Genomic DNA, 19,156 nt, shown 5'->3' on the forward strand with positions numbered 1-19,156 from the left:
CTCTAGGAAAAATATTACCCCATATACTCAAGTATAAGCAGAGACCCCTACTTTTGCCACAAATACTGGGAAAACTTATTGACTCGAGTATAAGCTGCATGTGGGAATTGCAGCAGCTAATGGTAAATTTCAAAAATAAAAAGAGATACCAATAAAAGTAAAATGAATTGAGACATCAGTAGGTTAAATGTTTTTGAATATCCATATTGAATCAGGAGCCCCAAATATTGCTCCATACAGTTCATGATGGGCCCCGTAAGATGCTCCATACAAAAATATGCCCCATATAATGCTGCACAAAGGTTAATAATTGCCCCATAAGATGCTCCATATTAAAATATGCCCCATGTAATGCTGCATAAAAGGTTAATGATGGCCCCATAAGATGCTCCATAGAGTAATATACCCCATATAATGCTCCATAAAAGATGATGGCCCCATAAGATGCCACATAGAATAATATACCTCATATGCTGCTCCATAAAGCTTGATGGCCCCATAAGATGCTCCATAGAATAATATGCCCCATATGCTGCTGCAATAAAAAAAAATGACATCCTCACCTCTCATCGCTGGGGGCCAGGTGCCAGTTTCCAGAGCAGGCGGGGATACTGGCGTGCTATGGGGGCCAGGTGCTGGTGTCACTACTGGCTCAGGCCCCCGGCACTTGCAATATTCTCCTGTCCCCGTTCCACCTCCGCATGCTGCTGTATCTTCCGGCTCTCTGCAGTGACTGTTCAGTCAGAGGGTACGTACTAAATATGTCATCGCGCCCTCTGACCTGAACGTCACAGCCAGAGGACGTGGAAGACAGAGCCCGGCGATGGGACAGGTTAATATCACACCCTCTCCCGTCATACTCACCCCCTCCTGGCACGGTCTCTGCATGTCCCTGCTTCTCAGATGGTCTCCGTCGCCGGAAGCTTGTTCCTGTGTACAGCGGTCACATGGTACTTCTCATTAAAGTAATGAACATGCACTCCACGCCTATGGGCGTGGAGTCGCGTGCATATTCATTACTTTAATGAGTGGTACCCTGTGATCATTGAACAAAGGAAGAGCTGCAGGTGCCGGAGACCATCTGAGAAGCAGGGACGTGCAGAGACCGCACCAGGAGGTGGTGAATATGATGTGACTGCCGCCACTCCTGCCGCTTCCCCTCCCCCGCTGACCCCCTGGGACAATGACTCGAGTAAAAGCTGGGAGGGGGCAATTAATGCCTAAAAAAGGGCTGAAAATCTCGGCTTATACTATAGTATATACTGTATGTTTTATAGCAGTTTTCTTCCATTACAAGATATTTGTGGGGATTAATTTAAAATGCATACCTAGCAGTGAAGGGGAAGCCATATCTGACTATATGGATTGTATTACACAATTTGCTTGATTATACTGGCATTTGAAAGGTTAGATGAAACATTTTACTAATATACAGTGGGGGAAATAAGTATTTGATCCCTTGCTGATTTTGTAAGTTTGACCACTGACAAAGACATGAACAGTCTATAATTTTAAGGGCAGGTTCATTTCAACATTGAGAGATAGAATTTCAAAAATAAAATCCAGAAAATCACATTGTATAAATTACCGTATATACTCAAATATAAGCCGACTCAAGTATAAGACAAGGCATCTAATTTTACCACGAAAAACTGGGAAAACTTATTGAATCGAGTATAAGCCGGGTATGCATTGTCCCCTCATCCCTATCCTGGTATACATGGCTCCCCATCCCCGTCCTTGTTTCCATGGCTCCCCGTCCTTGTACGCATGGCTTCCCATCCCTCTATGACTGACTCCTTATCCCCATCTTTGTATGCATGGCTCCTTATCCCCTATCCTTGTATGCATGGTTCATATAAAAAAACAAAAAAAAAACATCCTACTTACCATACCTGCGTGCCCTCGCTGCATCTCGTTCCGGCACCAGCAGCTCTTCCGGCCAAGCGATCATGTGTCCCCGCTCATTAAAGTAATGAATATTCACTCCACGCCTATGGGAGTGGTGAGGGGTGTACATTCATTACCTTAATGAGTGGGGGACATGTGGTCGCTCGGCCGGAAGACTGGCACCAGAAAGAGATGCAGCTAGGGTGTGCAGGAAAGGTATGTAGGCTGCGGCTGTAACTGTGCGCGCTATAAGAGCAATGAATATTCACTGTCAGCGCACAGTGGCAGCCACCGACTCCTGCCTCTGTGACCCACTTCTCCGCGGCTCCCCCTCCCCCACCGTCTTTCTCGGACAATGACTCATGTATAAGCCGAGGGGGGGTGTTTTGAGCACAAAAAAAAATTGCTGAAAAACTCGACTTATACACGAGTATATACGGTATATAAATTTATTTGGATTTTGCAGTGAGAAATAAGTATTTGATCCCTCTGGCAAACAAGACTTAATACTTGGTGGCAAAACCCTTGCTGGCAAGCACAGCAGTCAGATGTTTTATTGGAGTTGTAATTAGGTTTGCGCACATGTCAGGAGGAATTTTGGTCCACTCCTCTTTGCAGATCATCTCTAAATCATTAAGATTTTGAGGCTGTCGCTTGGCAACTCAGAACTTCATCTCCCTCCATAAGTTTTCTATGGGATTAATGTCTGGAGAATGGCTAGGTACCTCCATGACCTTAATGTGCTTCTTTTTGAGCCACTCCTTTGTTTCCTTGGCTGTATGTTTTGGGTCATTGTCTTGCTGGAAGTCCCAGCCACGACATTTTTAATGTCCTGGTGGAGGGAAGGAGGTTTTTCACTCAGAATTTTATGGTACTTGACTCCATCCATTCTCCCATTGATGCGGTGAAGTAGTCCTGTGCCCTTAAAAACACTCCCAAAACATAATGTTTTCACCTCCATGCTTGACAGTGGGGACGGTGTTCTTTGGGTCATAGGTAGCATTTCTCTTCCTCCAAACATGGCAAGTTGAGTTAATGCCAAAGACCTCGATTTTTGTCTCGTCTGGCCACAGCACCTTCTCCCAATCACTCACAGAGTCATCCAGGTGTTCGTTGGCATATTCAGACGGGCCTTTACATGTGCCTTCTTGAGCATGGGGACCTTGGGGCACTGCAGGATTTTAAACCTTTACGGCATAATGTGTTACCAATGGTTTTCTTGGTGACTGTGGTCCCAGCTGCCTTGAGATCATTACAAGTTTCCCCAGTGTAGTTTTAGGCTGATCTCTCACCTTCCTCATGATCAAGGATACCCCACAAAGTGAGATTTTGCATGGTGCCCCAGATCGATGTTGATTGACAGTCATTTTGTATTTCTTCCATTTTCTTACTGTTGCACCAATAGTTGTCTCCTTCTCACCCAGCGTCTTACTTATGGTTCAGCTTTATGCAGGTCTATGATCTTGTCCCTGACATCCTTATAAAGCTCTTTGGTCTTGCCCATGTTGTAGAGGTTAGAGTCTGACTGATAAATTGAGTCTGTGTACAGGAGTCTTTTATAAAGGTGACTATGTAAGACAGCTGTCTTTAATGCAGGTAACGAGTTGATTAGGAGCGGCTAACTGGTTTGGAGGAGCCAGAATTCTTAATGGTTGGTAGGTGATCAAATACTTATTTCTCACTGCAAAATGCAAATAAATTTATATAATTTATACAATGTAATTTTCTGGATTTTATTTTTGATATTCTATCTCTAATGTTAAGATTTACCTACCCTTAAAATTATAGATTGTTCACATCTTTGTCAGTGTTACCCACTGACAAAGATGTGAATAATCTATAATTTTAAGGGTAGGTTAATTTTAACTTACAAAACCAGCAAGGGATCAAATACTTATTTCCCCCACTCTATATCCTATAAAATAAGAGAGAAGTGATCTAGAAATGTAAATCATATCCTGCTCATCATAACGGACACTCACTGCACTTGACTTGAGGAGCTTTAGATTTTCTACTACTTGCCTTTTGTTTCTCTGTGTATTTGAAAAACTTTTAATATGAAAAGGATAAATGTTGTTAGCCAGTGATGATATGAAATTTCCTTACATTGCAGTTGGATCAAAAATCTTATCGCAAGATGTCGTTCCACCGGGATAGAAACAATAAAGCCTAGATGGGAACAGGATTACCGTCTGCAGCCTTTGGGAAAATTGGGATTATTTTATGAGTATCTTGAAATGGGTAGGTTCACATGTATCAGGTTGTTTTTGGATTACCAAAAGTTTCAGATTGCTCCAAGTACAATGGGGGAAATAAGTATTGAACATGTCACCAATTTTCTAAGTAAGTATATTTCTAAAGGTGCTATAGACATGAAATTCTCACCAGATGTTGGTAACAATCCATAAAGATAAAAGTAATCAAACCATAGATGTCCATAATTTAAAGGGAGGGTTCCGTGATTTTAGTTTTTGTATTAATAATTATTGATTATATAATCAATTATTTTTAATACAAAAGTAAATGTAGTACTTTAATTCTTTTTTATTTATTCATTTTTACTTTTGCCACTGGAGGCCGCCATTTTCATTAGTGTGGGTGTAAGTGTCTGGGCACGACACTTGCACTCCTCACTTACGGCAGCCATGGGCATAGGAGCCAACAGTCGGGCTCCGACCGCTTCTCCTGCCTCTCAGCTGTGACTTGGGCACGCCCACTGGGCTGCTACGTCACAGCTGTGAGAGGAGATCGCGGCCATTTTGTTTTGTTTTTTTCCTCTGTCATCGCACACACAGCTCAGTGTGTGCGATCATAGCAGGAGCTGCCAGGGAGAAGCTGCTGCTGGGAGCGAGGTTCGGGGTGAGTATCTGCAGCCAGGAGCTGTGATTGCAGCCTGTACTTATTATTACAGCACAGGCTGCAATCACTGCTCACTGCCGACCTGTTCACAGCAGAGCAGGGAGATCGTCACACTGCTCTGCCCTGAACATGACTCAGCACTTCCTGGAAGAGGACTGAAGGTAAGTACAGAGTTTTTATTTTCTTATGCATCTACCACTGCTACTAGCCCCTATATACCACTGCTACCTGCTCCTATATACCACTGCTACATGCCCCTATATACCACTGCTACTAGCCCCTATATACCACTGCTACCTGCTCCTATATACCACTGCTACCTGCTCCTATATACCACTGCTACCTGCCCCTATATACCACTGCTACCTGCTCCTATATACCACTGCTACCTGCTCCTATATACCACTGCTACCTGCCCCTATATACCACTGCTACCTGCTCCTATATACCACTGCTACCTGCCCCTATATACCACTGCTACCTGCCCCTATATACCACTGCTACCTGCTCCTATATACCACTGCTACCTGCCCCTATATACCACTGCTACCTGCTCCTATATACCACTGCTACCTGCTCCTATATACCACTGCTACCTGCCCCTATATACCACTGCTACCTGCCCCTATGTACCACTGCTACCTGCCCCTATGTACCACTGCTACCTGCTCCTATATACCACTGCTACCTGCTCCTATATACCACTACCTGCCCCTATATACCACCACTACCAGCCCCTATATACCACCGCTACCTGCCCCTATATACCACCGCTACCTGCCCCTATATACCACCGCTACCTGCCCCTGTATACCACCGCTACCTGCCCCTATATACCACCGCTACCTGCCCCTGTATACCACCGCTACCAGCCCCTGTATACCACCGCTACCTGCCTCTGTATACCACCGCTACCTGCCTCTGTATACCACCGCTACCTGCCTCTGCATACCACCGCTACCTGCCTCTGCATACCACCGCTACCTGCCTCTGCATACCCTCGCTACCTGCCTCTATATACCACCGCTACCTGCCTCTGCATACCACCGCTACCTGCCTCTGTATACCACCGCTACCTGCCTCTGTATACCACCTACCACTGCTGCCTGCCTCTATATACCATCTACTACTGCTGCCTGCCTCTGTATACCACCGCTACCTGCCTCTGTATACCACCTAACAGTGCTGCCTGCCTCTATATACCATCTACCACCGCTACCTGCCTCTGTATAGCACCGCTACCTGCCTCTGTATAGCACCGCTACCTGCCTCTGTATACCACCTACCACTGCTGCCTGCCTCTATATACCATCTACTACTGCTGCCTGCCTCTATATACCATCTACCACTGCTGCCTGTCTCTATATACCATCTACCACTGCTGCCTACCTCTATATACCATCTACCACTGCTACCTCTGTCCTGTGTAGCTAATCTAGTCCTGTGTAGCTAATCCTGTCCTGTGTACAGTATCACACAAGATAGGATTAGATACACGGCGCAGCACAGTATCACACAGGACAGGATTAGATACACGGCTCAGCAGTCAGTATCTAATCCTCTCCTATGCACTCCTCTCCCCCCTGCGTGTCTTTCCCCATTGTGGTTTATTATTTTTGTTGTGGGAGATGAGGGAGTCGAGGATTATGCGTTCGGTATGGTATAAAAAAGATTAATAAAGGACTTTATTCTGGCCGATTCTTTATTTACAATACATGTGAGATCTATGTGGCGGCATTATGGGTGATCTATATGGCGGTATTATGTGAGAAGTATATGGTGGTATGTGAGAACACTGGCGGTATTATGTGTGATCTATATGGCGGTATGTGAGAACACTGGCGGTATTATGTGTGATCTATATGGCGGTATGTGAGAACACTGGCGGTATTATGTGTGATCTATATGGCGGTATGTGAGAACACTGGCGGTATTATGTGTGATCTATATGGCGGTATGTGAGAACACTGGCGGTATTATGTGTGATCTATATGGCGGTATGTGAGAACACTGGCGGTATTATGTGTGATCTATATGGCGGTATGTGAGAACACTGGCGGTATTATGTGTGATCTATATGGCGGTATGTGAGAACACTGGCGGTATTATGTGTGATCTATATGGTGGTATTGTGTGTGATCTATATGGCGGTATTATGTGAGAACACTATGGCAGTATTATCTTCAGAAAGCGGACCCATTCTATGGTGGTTCTGGCTGAGTACCTGCACGCGGGTCTGGGGTAATAGAGGGGACAGCGTGACCTCCAGTTAGGTGCAGTCAGGTGAGGCAGCTGAAGAGAGGGGTCTCATTTTTATCGTTACTATATGGCTACATTTCCTTCCCAGCGTCACCCCGTACTTCGCCTGTCGCCTCGCTTTCACACATTGCCAGGACAGGATGGAGAAAACAGGATCTGAGGAGGGGAATGGGGTCTGCATGCAAAGTCTGGATCAGACCAGGCCATCAATCCGCAGAAATGTTTCCTGGATTTCTGTGGAGCAGACTATCCATCCATGTGTATAAAAGACAGCGCTCTATGTACAATCCCTGGCTGCTCCGCGCACCAAACAGGGGGCCCCCATAGACCTGCACACTGCTCTCCTGAAATACTCTGTGCTGCTGTCACCCTGCTTCCTCCACCACATATCTCCCAGAATCCTTGCTGCCTGCCATCCTCGGTGACTGTCTACTTGTCAATATAAGGCTGCCTTCACACTATCATTTGGTCAGTATTTTACATCAGTATTTGTAAGCCAAAACCAGGAGTGGGTGATAAATCCAGAAGTGGTGCATATGTTTCTATTATACTTTTCCTCTATTTGTTCCACTCCTGGTTTTGGCTTACAAATACTGAGGTAAAATACTGACCAAATACTGCTAGTGTGACGGCAGCCATACTCTGCAGTCACCAACAAAATGGCTGCTCACTGGGTCCCTGAATATCATCCTCTCTAATCCCTTAGCAAACACCCAGAAGGGGAGGAGAGGAGACATCACACAGGTCAGCAGACTCCGCCCATATTTACTGCAGTGCAGTAATGTGAGCTAGTTGTACACTAGGTTTTTCTGAAATTTCAGCAGCTGCTCCCCCTAGTGTTGAAAAGTGGAAATTCCAAAACTTTTCAAATAATTTTTCATATTTTACTAAATTGTAAACAAATGATAATATTTTTTAAGAAAATGTAATCATTAATTCTTTACATTTTTACAATTTCTGAAAAACATTTTTTTTTTTATGGCACCTTCCCTTTAAGTTGTTTTATAATGAAAAATAACACAGGGAAAAAGTATTGAACACATGAAGAGAGGTACAAAAAGCCATGGAAATTCATGACATCAGCTGAAATTTATCAATAATTAGAAAACAGTCCTGCCACTTAGTGAAAAATAATATCAGCTGGTTCAACTGACGGTCTAAAAAAGGTGTCTTATTATCAAGGTGCCACACAAGAAACATCACATGATGTGCAAAACCAATGAGCTATCTCAAGACCTTAACCCCTTAGCGACCGCCGATACGCCTTTTAACGGCGGCCGCTAAGGGTACTTAAACCACAGCGCCGTTAATTAACGGCGCTGTGGAAAAAGTCCATAGCGCCCCCCAGAGGCCGATTTTCTCCGGGGTCTCGGCTGCCGAGGGTAGCCGAGACTCCAGAGAACATGATTCGGGGGGTTTTTAACCCACCCCGCATTTGCGATCGCCGGTAGTTAACCGTTTACCGGCGATCGCAAAAAAAAAAAAAAAAAGCGATCTTTTTAATTTCTCTGTCCTCCGATGTGATCGCACATCGGAGGACAGAGAAAAGGGGTCCCAGGTGGCCCCCCAATACTCACCTAGCTCCCCCGATGCTCCTCGTGTCTCCCGGTGGGCGCCGCCATCTTCAAAATGGCGGGCGCATGCGCAGTGCGCCCGCCGGCCGGCACCGGGAGAATCTTTGGGGTCTCGGCTGCCAGGGGTAGCCGAGACCCCAAAGAGCACGATCGGGGTCGGTATTACCGACCCCTGTTTTGCGATCGCCGGTAATTAACTGTTTACCGGCGACCGCAAAAAAAAAAAAAAGTAAAGTGTAATTCTCTGTCCTCTGATGTGATCGCACATCAGAGGACAGAGAAATAGGGGGATTCGGGGACCCTAGCATACTCACCTAGGTCCCTGGATCCTCTTGCTTTTCCTCCTGGCCGCCGGCAGCAGAGCATGGCGGACGCATGCCCAGTGCGCCCGCCATCTGTCTCCATCTGCCGGCCGGCAGGAGAACAGCAGTTGGGGCTAAAATTAGGGGTAGGGGTAGGGTTAGGGGTAGGGTTAGGGGAAGGGTTAGGAGTAGGGGTAGGGTTAGGGGTAGGGTTAGGGCTAGGGTTGGGGCTAAATTTAGGGTTAGGGTTGGGGCTAAATTTAGGGTTAGGGTTGGGGCTAAACTTAGGGTTAGGCTTCTTTCACACTTACGTCGGTACGGGGCCGTCGCAATGCGTCGGCCCGACATACCGACGCACGTTGTGAAAATTGTGCACAACGTGGGCAGCAGCTGTAGTTTTTCAACACATCCGCTGCCCAATCTATGTCCTGGGGAGGAGGGGGCGGAGTTACGGCCACGCATGCGCGGTCAGAAATGGCGGATGCGACGTACAAAAAAACGTTTCATTGAACGTTTTTTTGTGCCGACGCTCCGCCAAAACACAACTGATCCAGTGCACGACGGACGCGACGTGTGGCCATCCGTCACGATCCGTCGGCAATACAAGTCTATGGGCAAAAAACGCATCCTGCGGGCACATTTGCAGGATCCATTTCTTGTCCAAAACGACGGATTGCGACGGAATGCCAAACGACGCAAGTGTGAAAGTAGCCTTAGGGCTAGGGTTAGGGTTGGGGCTAAAGTTAGGGCTAGGGTTGGGGCTAAAGTTAGGGTTAGAGCTGGGATTAGGGTTAGGGTTTGGATTAGGGTTTGTATTAGGGTTAGGGTTGGCATTAGGGTTACGCTTGGGATTAGGGTTAGGTTTGGGATTAGGGTTAAGGTTAGGGTTGTGATTAGGGGTGTATTGGGATTAGGGTTAGGTTTGAGGTTAGGGTTGAGATTAGGATTATGGGTGTGTTGGATTTAGGGTTTTGATTAGGGTTATGGTTAGGGTTGACATTAGGGTTGTTTTGGGGTAAGGGTTGTGATTATGGTTAGGGTTAGTGATTAAGATTATGGATCAGGTTGGGATTAGGGTTAGGGGTGTGTTGGGGTTGGGGTTGGAGCTAGAATTGGGGGGTTTCCACTGTTTAGGTACATCAGGGGGTCTCCAAACACGACAGCCAATTTTGCGCTCAAAAAGTCAAATGGTGCTCCCTCCCTTCTGAGCTCTGCCGTGCGCCCAAACAGTGGGTTACCCCCACATATGGGGCATCAGCGTACTCGGGATAAATTGGACAACAACTTCTGGGGTCCAATTTCTCTTGTTACCCTTGTGAAAATAAAAACTTGGGGGCTACAAAATCCTTTTTGTGGAAAAATATATATATATTTTATTTTATGACTCTGCATTCTAAACTTCTGTGAAGCACTTGGGCATTCAAAGTTCTCACCACACATCTAGATAAGTTCCTTGGGGGGTCTAGTTTCCAAAATGGGGTCACTTGTGGGGGGTTACTACAGTTTAGGTACATCAGGGGCTCTGCAATCGCAACATAATGCCCACAGACCATTCTATCAAAGTCTGCATTCCAAAAAGGCGCTCCTTCCCTTCCGAGCTCTGCCGTGCGCCCAAACAGTGGTTTACCCCCACATATGGCGCATCAGCGTACTCGGGATAAATTGGACAACAACTATTGCAGTCCAATTTCTCCTGTTACCCTTGTGAAAATAAAAACTTGGGGGCTACAATATCTTTTTTGTGGAAAAAAAAATATTTTTTATTTTCACGACTCTGCATTCTAAACTTCTGTGAAGCACTTGGGCATTCAAGGTTCTCACCACACATCTAGATAAGTTCCATGGGGGGTCTAGTTTCCAAAATGGGGTCACTTGTGGGGGATTTCTACTGTTTAGGCACATCAGGGGCTCTCCAAACGCGACATGGCGTCCGATCTCAATTCCAGCCAATTCTACATTGAAAAAGTAAAACGGCACTCTTTCTCTTCCAAGCTCTGCGGTGCGCCCAAACAGTGGTTTACCCCCACATATTGGGTATCGACGTACTCAGGAGAAATTGCACAACAACTTTAGTGGTCGAATTTCTCCTGTTACCCTTGTGAAAATAAGAATTTGTGGGCGAAAAGATCATTTTTGTGTAAACAAAAGCGATTTTTTATTTTCACGGCTCTACGTTATAAACTTCTGTGAAGCACTTGGGGGTTCAAAGTGCTCACCACACATCTAGATAAGTTCCTTAAGGGGTCTAGTTTCCAAAATGGTGTCACTTGTGGGGAGTTTCCACTGTTTAGGTACATCAGGGGCTCTCTAAATGTGACATGGTGTCCGATCTCAATTCCAGCCAATTCTGCATTGAAAAAGTCAAACGGCGCTCCTTCACTTCTAAGTTCTGCGGTGCGCCCTAACAGTGGTTTACCCCCACATATGGGGTATTGGCGTATTCAGGAGAAATTGCATAACAAAATTTATGGTTACATTTCTGTTTTTACACTTGTGAAAATAAAAAAAATGGTTCTGAATTAAGATGTTTGCAAAAAAAAGTTAAATGTTCATTTTTTCCTTCCACATTGTTTCAGTTCCTGTGAAGCACGTAAAGGGTTAATAAACTTCTTGAATGTGGTTTTGAGAACCTTGAGGGGTGTAGTTTTTAGAATGGTGTCACACTTCATTATTTTCTATCATATAGACCCCTCAAAATGACTTCAAATGTGATGTGGTCCCTAAAAAAAAATGGTGTTGTAAAAATGAGAAATTGCTGGTCAACTTTTAACCCTTATAACTCCCTAACAAAAAAAATTTTTGTTTCCAAAATTGTGCTGATGTAAAGTAGACATGTGGGAAATGTTATTTATTAACTATTTTTCATGACATATCTCTCTGATTTAAGGGCATAAAAATACAAAGTTTGAAAATTGCAAAATTTTAAAAATTTTCGCCATATTTCCGTTTTTTTCATAAATAATCGCAAGTAATATCGAAGAAATGTTACCACTAACATGAAGTACAATATGTCACGAAAAAACAGTCTCAGAATCAGCGGGATCCGTTGAAGCGTTCCAGAGTTATAACCTCATAAAGTGACAGTGGTCAGAATTGCAAAAATTGGCCTGGTCATTAAGTACCAAATTGACTCTGTCACTAAGGGGTTAATAGTCTTATTGTTTCAAAACATACTGATGGCATTGGTTACAGAAGAATTTGTAAACTAAGGTTCCAGTGAGCACTGTTGAGGCCGTAAGCCGAAAGTCGAAAGAACATAATTTCTCCATTTGCCGGCTATGACCAGGTGCTCCCTGCAATATTTCAGACAGAGGAGTAAAAAATTATTATCAGAAGAGTTTTCCTAGAGCCAGGGAAAACCTGTGAAGAGCTACAGAAAGACCTGGAATCAACAGGTACAATTGTTTCAAAGAAAACTAAGTAACTCCATGGCCTGTATGTACCCTCACTATGCAAGACTCCATTGCTAAGCAAAAAGTATGTTTAAGCGCATTTAAAGTTTGCCCAACAACATTTAGATAAGCCTGTGAAATACTGGAATAATATTGTGTAGTTAGCTGAGTGTAAATTTGAACTTTTTTGGATGCCATAATATATACCTTGTTAGGAGGTCAAAAGGCACTGCATATCACCCCAAAAACACCATACCAACAGTGAAGTTTTGAGGTGGAAACATCATGGGATTTGGCTGGTTTTCAGCATAAGGCACTGGCAAACTTCATAATTTAGGGAAGAATGAATGGACAAATGTACCGAGACATTCTCGATAAAAATCTGCTGCCATCTACCAGAATAATGAAGATGAAACAAGAAGTTTGCATTTCAGCAACACAATCCCAAACACACAGCCAAGGAAATTCTCAATTTGTTTCAGAGAAAGAAAACAAAGCTGCTAGAATGGCCCAGCCAGTCACCTGACCTGAATCCAATAGAAAATTTATGGAAGGAACTAAAGTTCACAGTTCATAGGAGTGCACTGAATCTTCAGGTTTTTGTAGAGTGTTTGTGTGGAAGAATGGGACAAATTCACACCTGCGCAATGCATACGCCTATTTCCTACATACAGTAGGCTTCTTGAAGCTGCCATCACCAACAAAGGCTTTGGTACGAAGTAGTAATTAAATTTCAGTAAGAGTGTTCAATTCTTTTTCCCTTTGTCATTTCTCATTATTACACATAACTTTATAGACATTTTTGGTTTGATTTATTTACCTGTGTGGATTGGATGGGTTGTTCATGACATCTGGTGAGCATTTCATTTCAATAGCACCTTTAGAAATATATTTACTTAGAAAATTGGTGACTTGTTCAGTTCTTTTTTCATGTATATTATTTAGTCGTGTCAAATGTTTTCATTGATGGGTTTTACGCTTTGAGACTCCTACTATTCTCTTGAACAGAATGGCTAAAGCTCTCATTACTGCATATCAGCTATCTTGCAAATCTGAGGGCTGTCTTCAGCTCTTTCATGTAAAACCAGGAAAATTGACAAAAGCTAAAGCCACTATGAATACTGACATTTTAGCACCTTTAAGCAACAGCAGACTGAATGGCACTATGAACACGGCTGACAATGGAGGAAATTTTTTTCAATTCACGCCCTTTTTTTTCCAAATTTCCTGGTGACATGCGGCGTTACGCCCCACTGGTGAACTGGTGCTCAGCATATATATATATATAGAATAACTCAGTCTTCAAATCCACAACAAAAGAAAGGAACATATTTCGGCACTCACCCAGCTTCCGTGAAACTGTTGTCTTTAATAGTGCTATAGGCTGGTTACAATCATTGCATACAGTTCGGCAGAAAACGGTGAGGGTGCGGGGGGGGGGGGGGTGGGAAGGATGGGACGACGGCCGTTTCACGCGGTATGCGCTTCTATGGGTACATGTGAAGTTAAAATGATGTCACTTCCTTTATATAAGGTCTGAACATCAACAAGGGTTAATATTATTGCTACAAAAATTTTTTCAAAATACTTTTCACAATAAACAACAAATTCTATTTATGCCGATTGCATCAATGTAAAGAATTACGAAAATTACAAAAATATAGCCATATCTAACTTGTCATTCAGACCTATAGGTCCTTGAGCATTTGTGTTCATTATCCATTTTGCTTCATGTCTAAGAAGCAGGCTGTTGTGATTACCTCCCTGGGGAGGGAATTTAACAATTTCAAGCCCGGCAAACTGAAATAGCTCTGGATTTCCATTGTGTTTTTCTTGCATGTGTTTTATTAAGCGCATGCAGCCTTTGCCTGTTAGTATGGAATTGTAATGTTTGCGAAATCTAGTTATTAGGGGTCGAATGGTTTTCTCTATATAGTAATATTCGCAGGGACAAAATAATACATAGACAACGAATTTACTCTTGCGGGTAATAAAATCCTGAATTATGTGATTTATCGGTCCAATTTTTATTGGATTATTTCATTTATGCAGATGACAGAAATTACAATTGCCACATTTAAAATTGCCTTTTGGCATGTCTTTATTTAACCAATTGCTTTGTGTTGGCAATAGTCTGTTTTGTACTAAAAGATCACTCAGATTTTTTGTACGTGTATGTTTTTTTTTTTTTTCAGTAATGGTTTTAGGAGCCATTTTTTAAATCGCAGCAACAGCATATGGGGCAAATGTCTGTATGGAGCATCTTATGGGGCCATGTGCAGCATTATATGGGGCAAATATTTGTATGAAGCATCTTATGGGGCCATGTGCAGCATTATATGGGGCAAATATCTATATGGGGCCATGTGCAGCATTATATGGGGCAAATATCTATATGGGGCCATGTGCAGCATTATATGGGGCAAATATCTATATGGAGCATCTTATGGGGCCATGTGCAGCATTATATGGGGCAAATATCTGTATGGGGCCATGTGCAGCATTATATGGGGCAAATATCTTGTATGGAGCATCTTACTGAGCCGTGTGCAGCATTATATGGGGGAAATATCTGTATGGGGCCATGTGCAGCATTATATGGGGCAAATATCTATATGGGAGCATCTTATGGGGCCATAATCGGCATTTGTGCAGTATTATATAGGGCAAATGTGTCTATGGAGCATCTTATACAGTTGTGGCCAAAAGTATTGACACCCCAGCAATTCTGTCAGATAATACTCAGTTTCTTCCTGAAAATGATTGCAAACACAAATTATTTGGTATTATTATCTTCATTTAATTTGTCTTAAATTAAAAAACACAAAAAGAATTGTCCTAAAGCCAAATTGGATATAATTTCACACCAAACATAAAAAAGGGGGTGGACAAAAGTATTGGCACTGCTCGAAAAATCATGTGATGCTTCTCTAATTTGTGTAACAGCACCTGTAACTTACCTATGGCACCTAACAGGTGTTGGCAATAACTAAATCACACTTGCAGCCAGTTGACTCAACCTCTGTCCTGTGTCCTTGTGTGTACCACACTGAGCATGGAGAAAAGAAAGAAGACCAAAGAACTGTCTGAGGACTTGAGAAACCAAATTGTGAGGAAGCATGAGCAATCTCAAGGCTACAAGTCCATCTCCAAAGACCTGAATGTTCCTGTGTCTACCGTGCGCAGTGTCATCAAGAAGATTAAAGCCCATGGCACTGTGGCTATCCTCCCTAGATGTGGACAGAAAAGAAAAATTGACAAGAGACTTCAATGCAAGATTGTGCGGATGTTGGATAAAGAACCTCGACTAACATCCAAACAAGTTCAAGCTGCCCTGCAGTCCGAGGGTACAACAGTGTCAACCCGTACTATCCGTCGGCATCTGAATGAAAAGGGACTGTATGGTAGGAGACCCTGTAAGACCCCACTTCTTACCCCGAGACATAATAAAGCCAGGCTGGAGTTTGCCAAAACTTAGCTGAAAAAGCCTAAAACATTTTGAAAGAATGTTATCTGGTCAGATGCATGTAGAAAAGCAGCGGAGACACCATCACGTGTTTCTCAACGCAAGCAATAAATAGCCAGGTCTTTCACCGGGAAGGAACAACCATGGGAAGGGCAGCATGCAAAAAGGAAAACCACCTATGCCAAAACATGGTATCCATCCACAGACAGCTGTTTCAGGGTATTTGCACCTCATCAGTGTGGAGTAGGAAACTGGCTATTAGGAGCAGTGCCTAGTAAAAGGACTATGAACATACAGTCATGGCCAAAAGTATTGACACCCCTGCAATTCTGTCAGATAATACTCATTTTCTTCCTGAAAATGATTGCAAACACAAATTATTTGGTAGTATTATCTTCACTTAATTTGTCTTAAATGAAAAAACACAAAAAGAATTGTCCTAAAGCCAAATAGGATATAATTCCACACCAAACATAAAAAAGGGGGTGGACAAAAGTATTGACACTGTACGAAAAATCATTTGATGCTTCTCTAATTTGTGTAATTAACAGCACCTGTAACTTACCTGTGGCACCTAACAGGTGTTTGCAATAACTAAATCACACTTGCAGCCAGTTGACATGGATTAAAGTTGACTCAACCTGTGTCCTGTGTCCTTGTGTGTGCCACACTGAGCATGGAGAAAAGAAAGAAGACCAAAGAACTGTCTGAGGACTTGAGAAATCAAATTGTGAGGAAGCATGAGCAATCTCAAGGCTACAAGTCGATCTCCAAAGACCTGAATGTTCCTGTGTCTACAGTGCGCAGTGTCATCAAGAAGTTTAAAGCCCATGGCTCTGTGGCTAACCTCCCTTGATGTGGACGGAAAAGAAAAATTGACAAGAGATTTCAATGCAAGATTGTGCGGATGTGCGGGAAGGAACATGGTATCCATCCACATCTCCCTGAGGTCATTCATCCTTATGTTCATAGTCCTTTTATTAGGCACTGCTCCTAATAGCCAGTTTCCTACTCCACACTGATGAGGGGCAAATACCCCGAAACAGCTGTCTGTGGATGGATACTATGTTTTGGCATAGGTGGTTTTCCTTTTTGGATGCTGCCCTTCCCTTGGTTGTTCCTTCCCAGTGAAAGACCTGGCTATTTATTGCTTGCGTTGAGAAACACGTGATGGTGTCTCCGCGGCTTTTCTACATGCATTTGCATATTTCCCATAAGGGATGGGAGCAGTGTTCTGGATCACTGCGTTGAGAAACACGTGATGGTGTCTCCGCGGCTTTTCTACATGCATTTGCATATTTCCCATAAGGGATGGGAGCAGTGTTCTGGATCACTGCGTTGAGAAACACGTGATGGTGTCTCCGCGGTGTTGGATGTTTTGATTTCCCTGAGGTCATTCATCCTTATGTTCATTGTTCTCTGGTCAGATGAGACAAAAGTAGAGCTTTTTGGGCAAAGGCATCAACATAGAGTTTACAGAACAAAAGAGGCATTCAAAGAAAAGAACACGGTCCCTACAATCAAACATGGTGGAGGTTCCCTGATGTTTTGGGGTTGCTTTGCTGTCTCTGGCACTGGACTGCTTGACCGTGTGCATGGCATTATGAAGTCTAAACACTACCAACAAATTTTGCTGCATAATGTAGGGCCCAGTGTGAGAAAGCTGGGTCTCCCTCAGAGGTCATGGGTCTTCCAGCAGGACAATGACCCAAAACACACTTCAAAAAGCATTAGAAAATGGTTTAAGAGAAAGCACTGGAGACTTCTAAGGTGGCCAGCAATGAGTCCAGACCTGAATCCCTTAGAACATCTGTGGAGAGATCTAAAAATGGCAGTTTGGAGAAGGCACTCTTCAAATATCAGGGACCTGGAGCAGTTTGCCAAAGAAGAATGGTCTAAAATTCCAGCAGATCATTGTAAGAGACTCATTGATGGTTACCGGAAGCGGTTGGTCGCAGTTATTTTGGCTAAAGGTTGTGTAACCAAGTATTAGGCTGAGGGTGCCAATACTTTTGTCTGGCCCATTTTTGGAGTTTTGTGTGAAATGATCAATGTTTTGCTTTTTGCTTCATTCTCTTTTGTGTTTTTTCATTTAAGACAAATTAAATGAAGATAATAATACCAAAGAATTTGTGATTGCAATCATTTTCAGGAAGAAACTGAGTATTATCTGACAGAATTGCAGGGGTGTCAATACTTTTGGCCACAACTGTAGGGCCATAATCAGCATTTGTGGAGCATTATATGGGGCAAATGTCTGTATGGAGCATCTTATGGGGCCATGATCAACATTTGTGCAGCATTATTTGGGACATATTTTAATATGGAGCATCTTATGGGGCCCATCATGAACTGTATGGCGCATTATATGGGGCTCCTGATTCAATATGGATATTCAAATACATTTAACCTACTGATGTCTCAATTAATTTTACTTTTATTGGTACCTACTGTATTTTTATTTTTGAAATTTACCAGTAGCTGCTGCATTTTCCACCCTAGGCTTATACTTGTGTCATTACGTTTTCCCAGTTTTTTGTGGCAAAATTAGGGGTCTCGGCTTCTACTCGGGTCGGCTTCTACTCGAGTATATACAGTACTTTTTTCAGGGTGGTACATTGATGAGTATAAAACCTCTGTGTTCACAAACTGTGTTGTCAGGTTTACCACAATAGACCCAAAGGTTTATTCTTTGTTAGCAGATAAACAATGGCGATGTTATTGCAACACTGTGAGAAATATTTCTAACAAAAATCCACAACTCTATGGGTAGGAGCTTTTAAAATGTTATTCACTGTATTTTAACATCCATCTGTGGTAAAATACTGCAGCATCACAATTTATGCAAAACCCATAACTGCAAAATGCCCTAATTTGCACAGACACACATTTACAATTGTGAGATACTTCCACCCTTTTGATGCCAAGTTAAATTTACAACTTTAAATGGAACATATCCTGGTAGGATTTTTTTTTTTCAAATTACTTTGTTTCTTCCTGTAACATTCATGAATAGTTGGTGGAGGGGGTGGGCTTTACACGGTGTTTTGCAACAACACAATTTCAGGTTTTAATGCAGTGTTTTGGGGCTAAAAACAGTATTGGACCTAGTTAGAAGTGGATCCAGCAAGTAGAAGGCCAATCTTTATACTTCACATTTTTTTTCTCCATCGTCTCATTGGGGGACACAGGACTGTGGGTGTATGCTACTGCCGCCAGGAGGCTGACACTAAGTAGGTATAAAAAAAAAAGTTAGCTCCTCCTCCATAGTATACACCTTGCCACTGGCCGTGACAGCTCCAGTTTATGCTTAGTGTCCGTAGGAGGCACATCTCTGGGTTTTCCCAGATGCTTTTTTTTTTTTTTTTTTCTCTTTCTCTGAAGATAAGACAGGGGCGACGGACCCTTTTGAAG

General features: G+C 43.2%; 1 protein-coding gene across 3 annotated transcripts in view; it reads left to right on the forward strand.

Annotated features, from left to right (window-relative positions):
• The window catches only part of ANO6 (anoctamin 6), a 302,301-nt gene that overhangs the window by 205,733 nt on the left and 77,412 nt on the right, over positions 1-19,156 (forward strand). For all 3 annotated transcript variants that reach the window (XM_069764476.1, XM_069764475.1, XM_069764474.1), the window contains one exon: positions 4,004-4,131. In XM_069764476.1, the coding sequence (XP_069620577.1) occupies positions 4,004-4,131 (128 nt within the window). The remainder of the gene's footprint in view (positions 1-4,003; positions 4,132-19,156) is intronic.

This window comes from Ranitomeya imitator, chromosome 4 (assembly GCF_032444005.1).
Source record: "Ranitomeya imitator isolate aRanImi1 chromosome 4, aRanImi1.pri, whole genome shotgun sequence".
NCBI classification, from domain to species: Eukaryota; Metazoa; Chordata; class Amphibia; order Anura; family Dendrobatidae; genus Ranitomeya; species Ranitomeya imitator.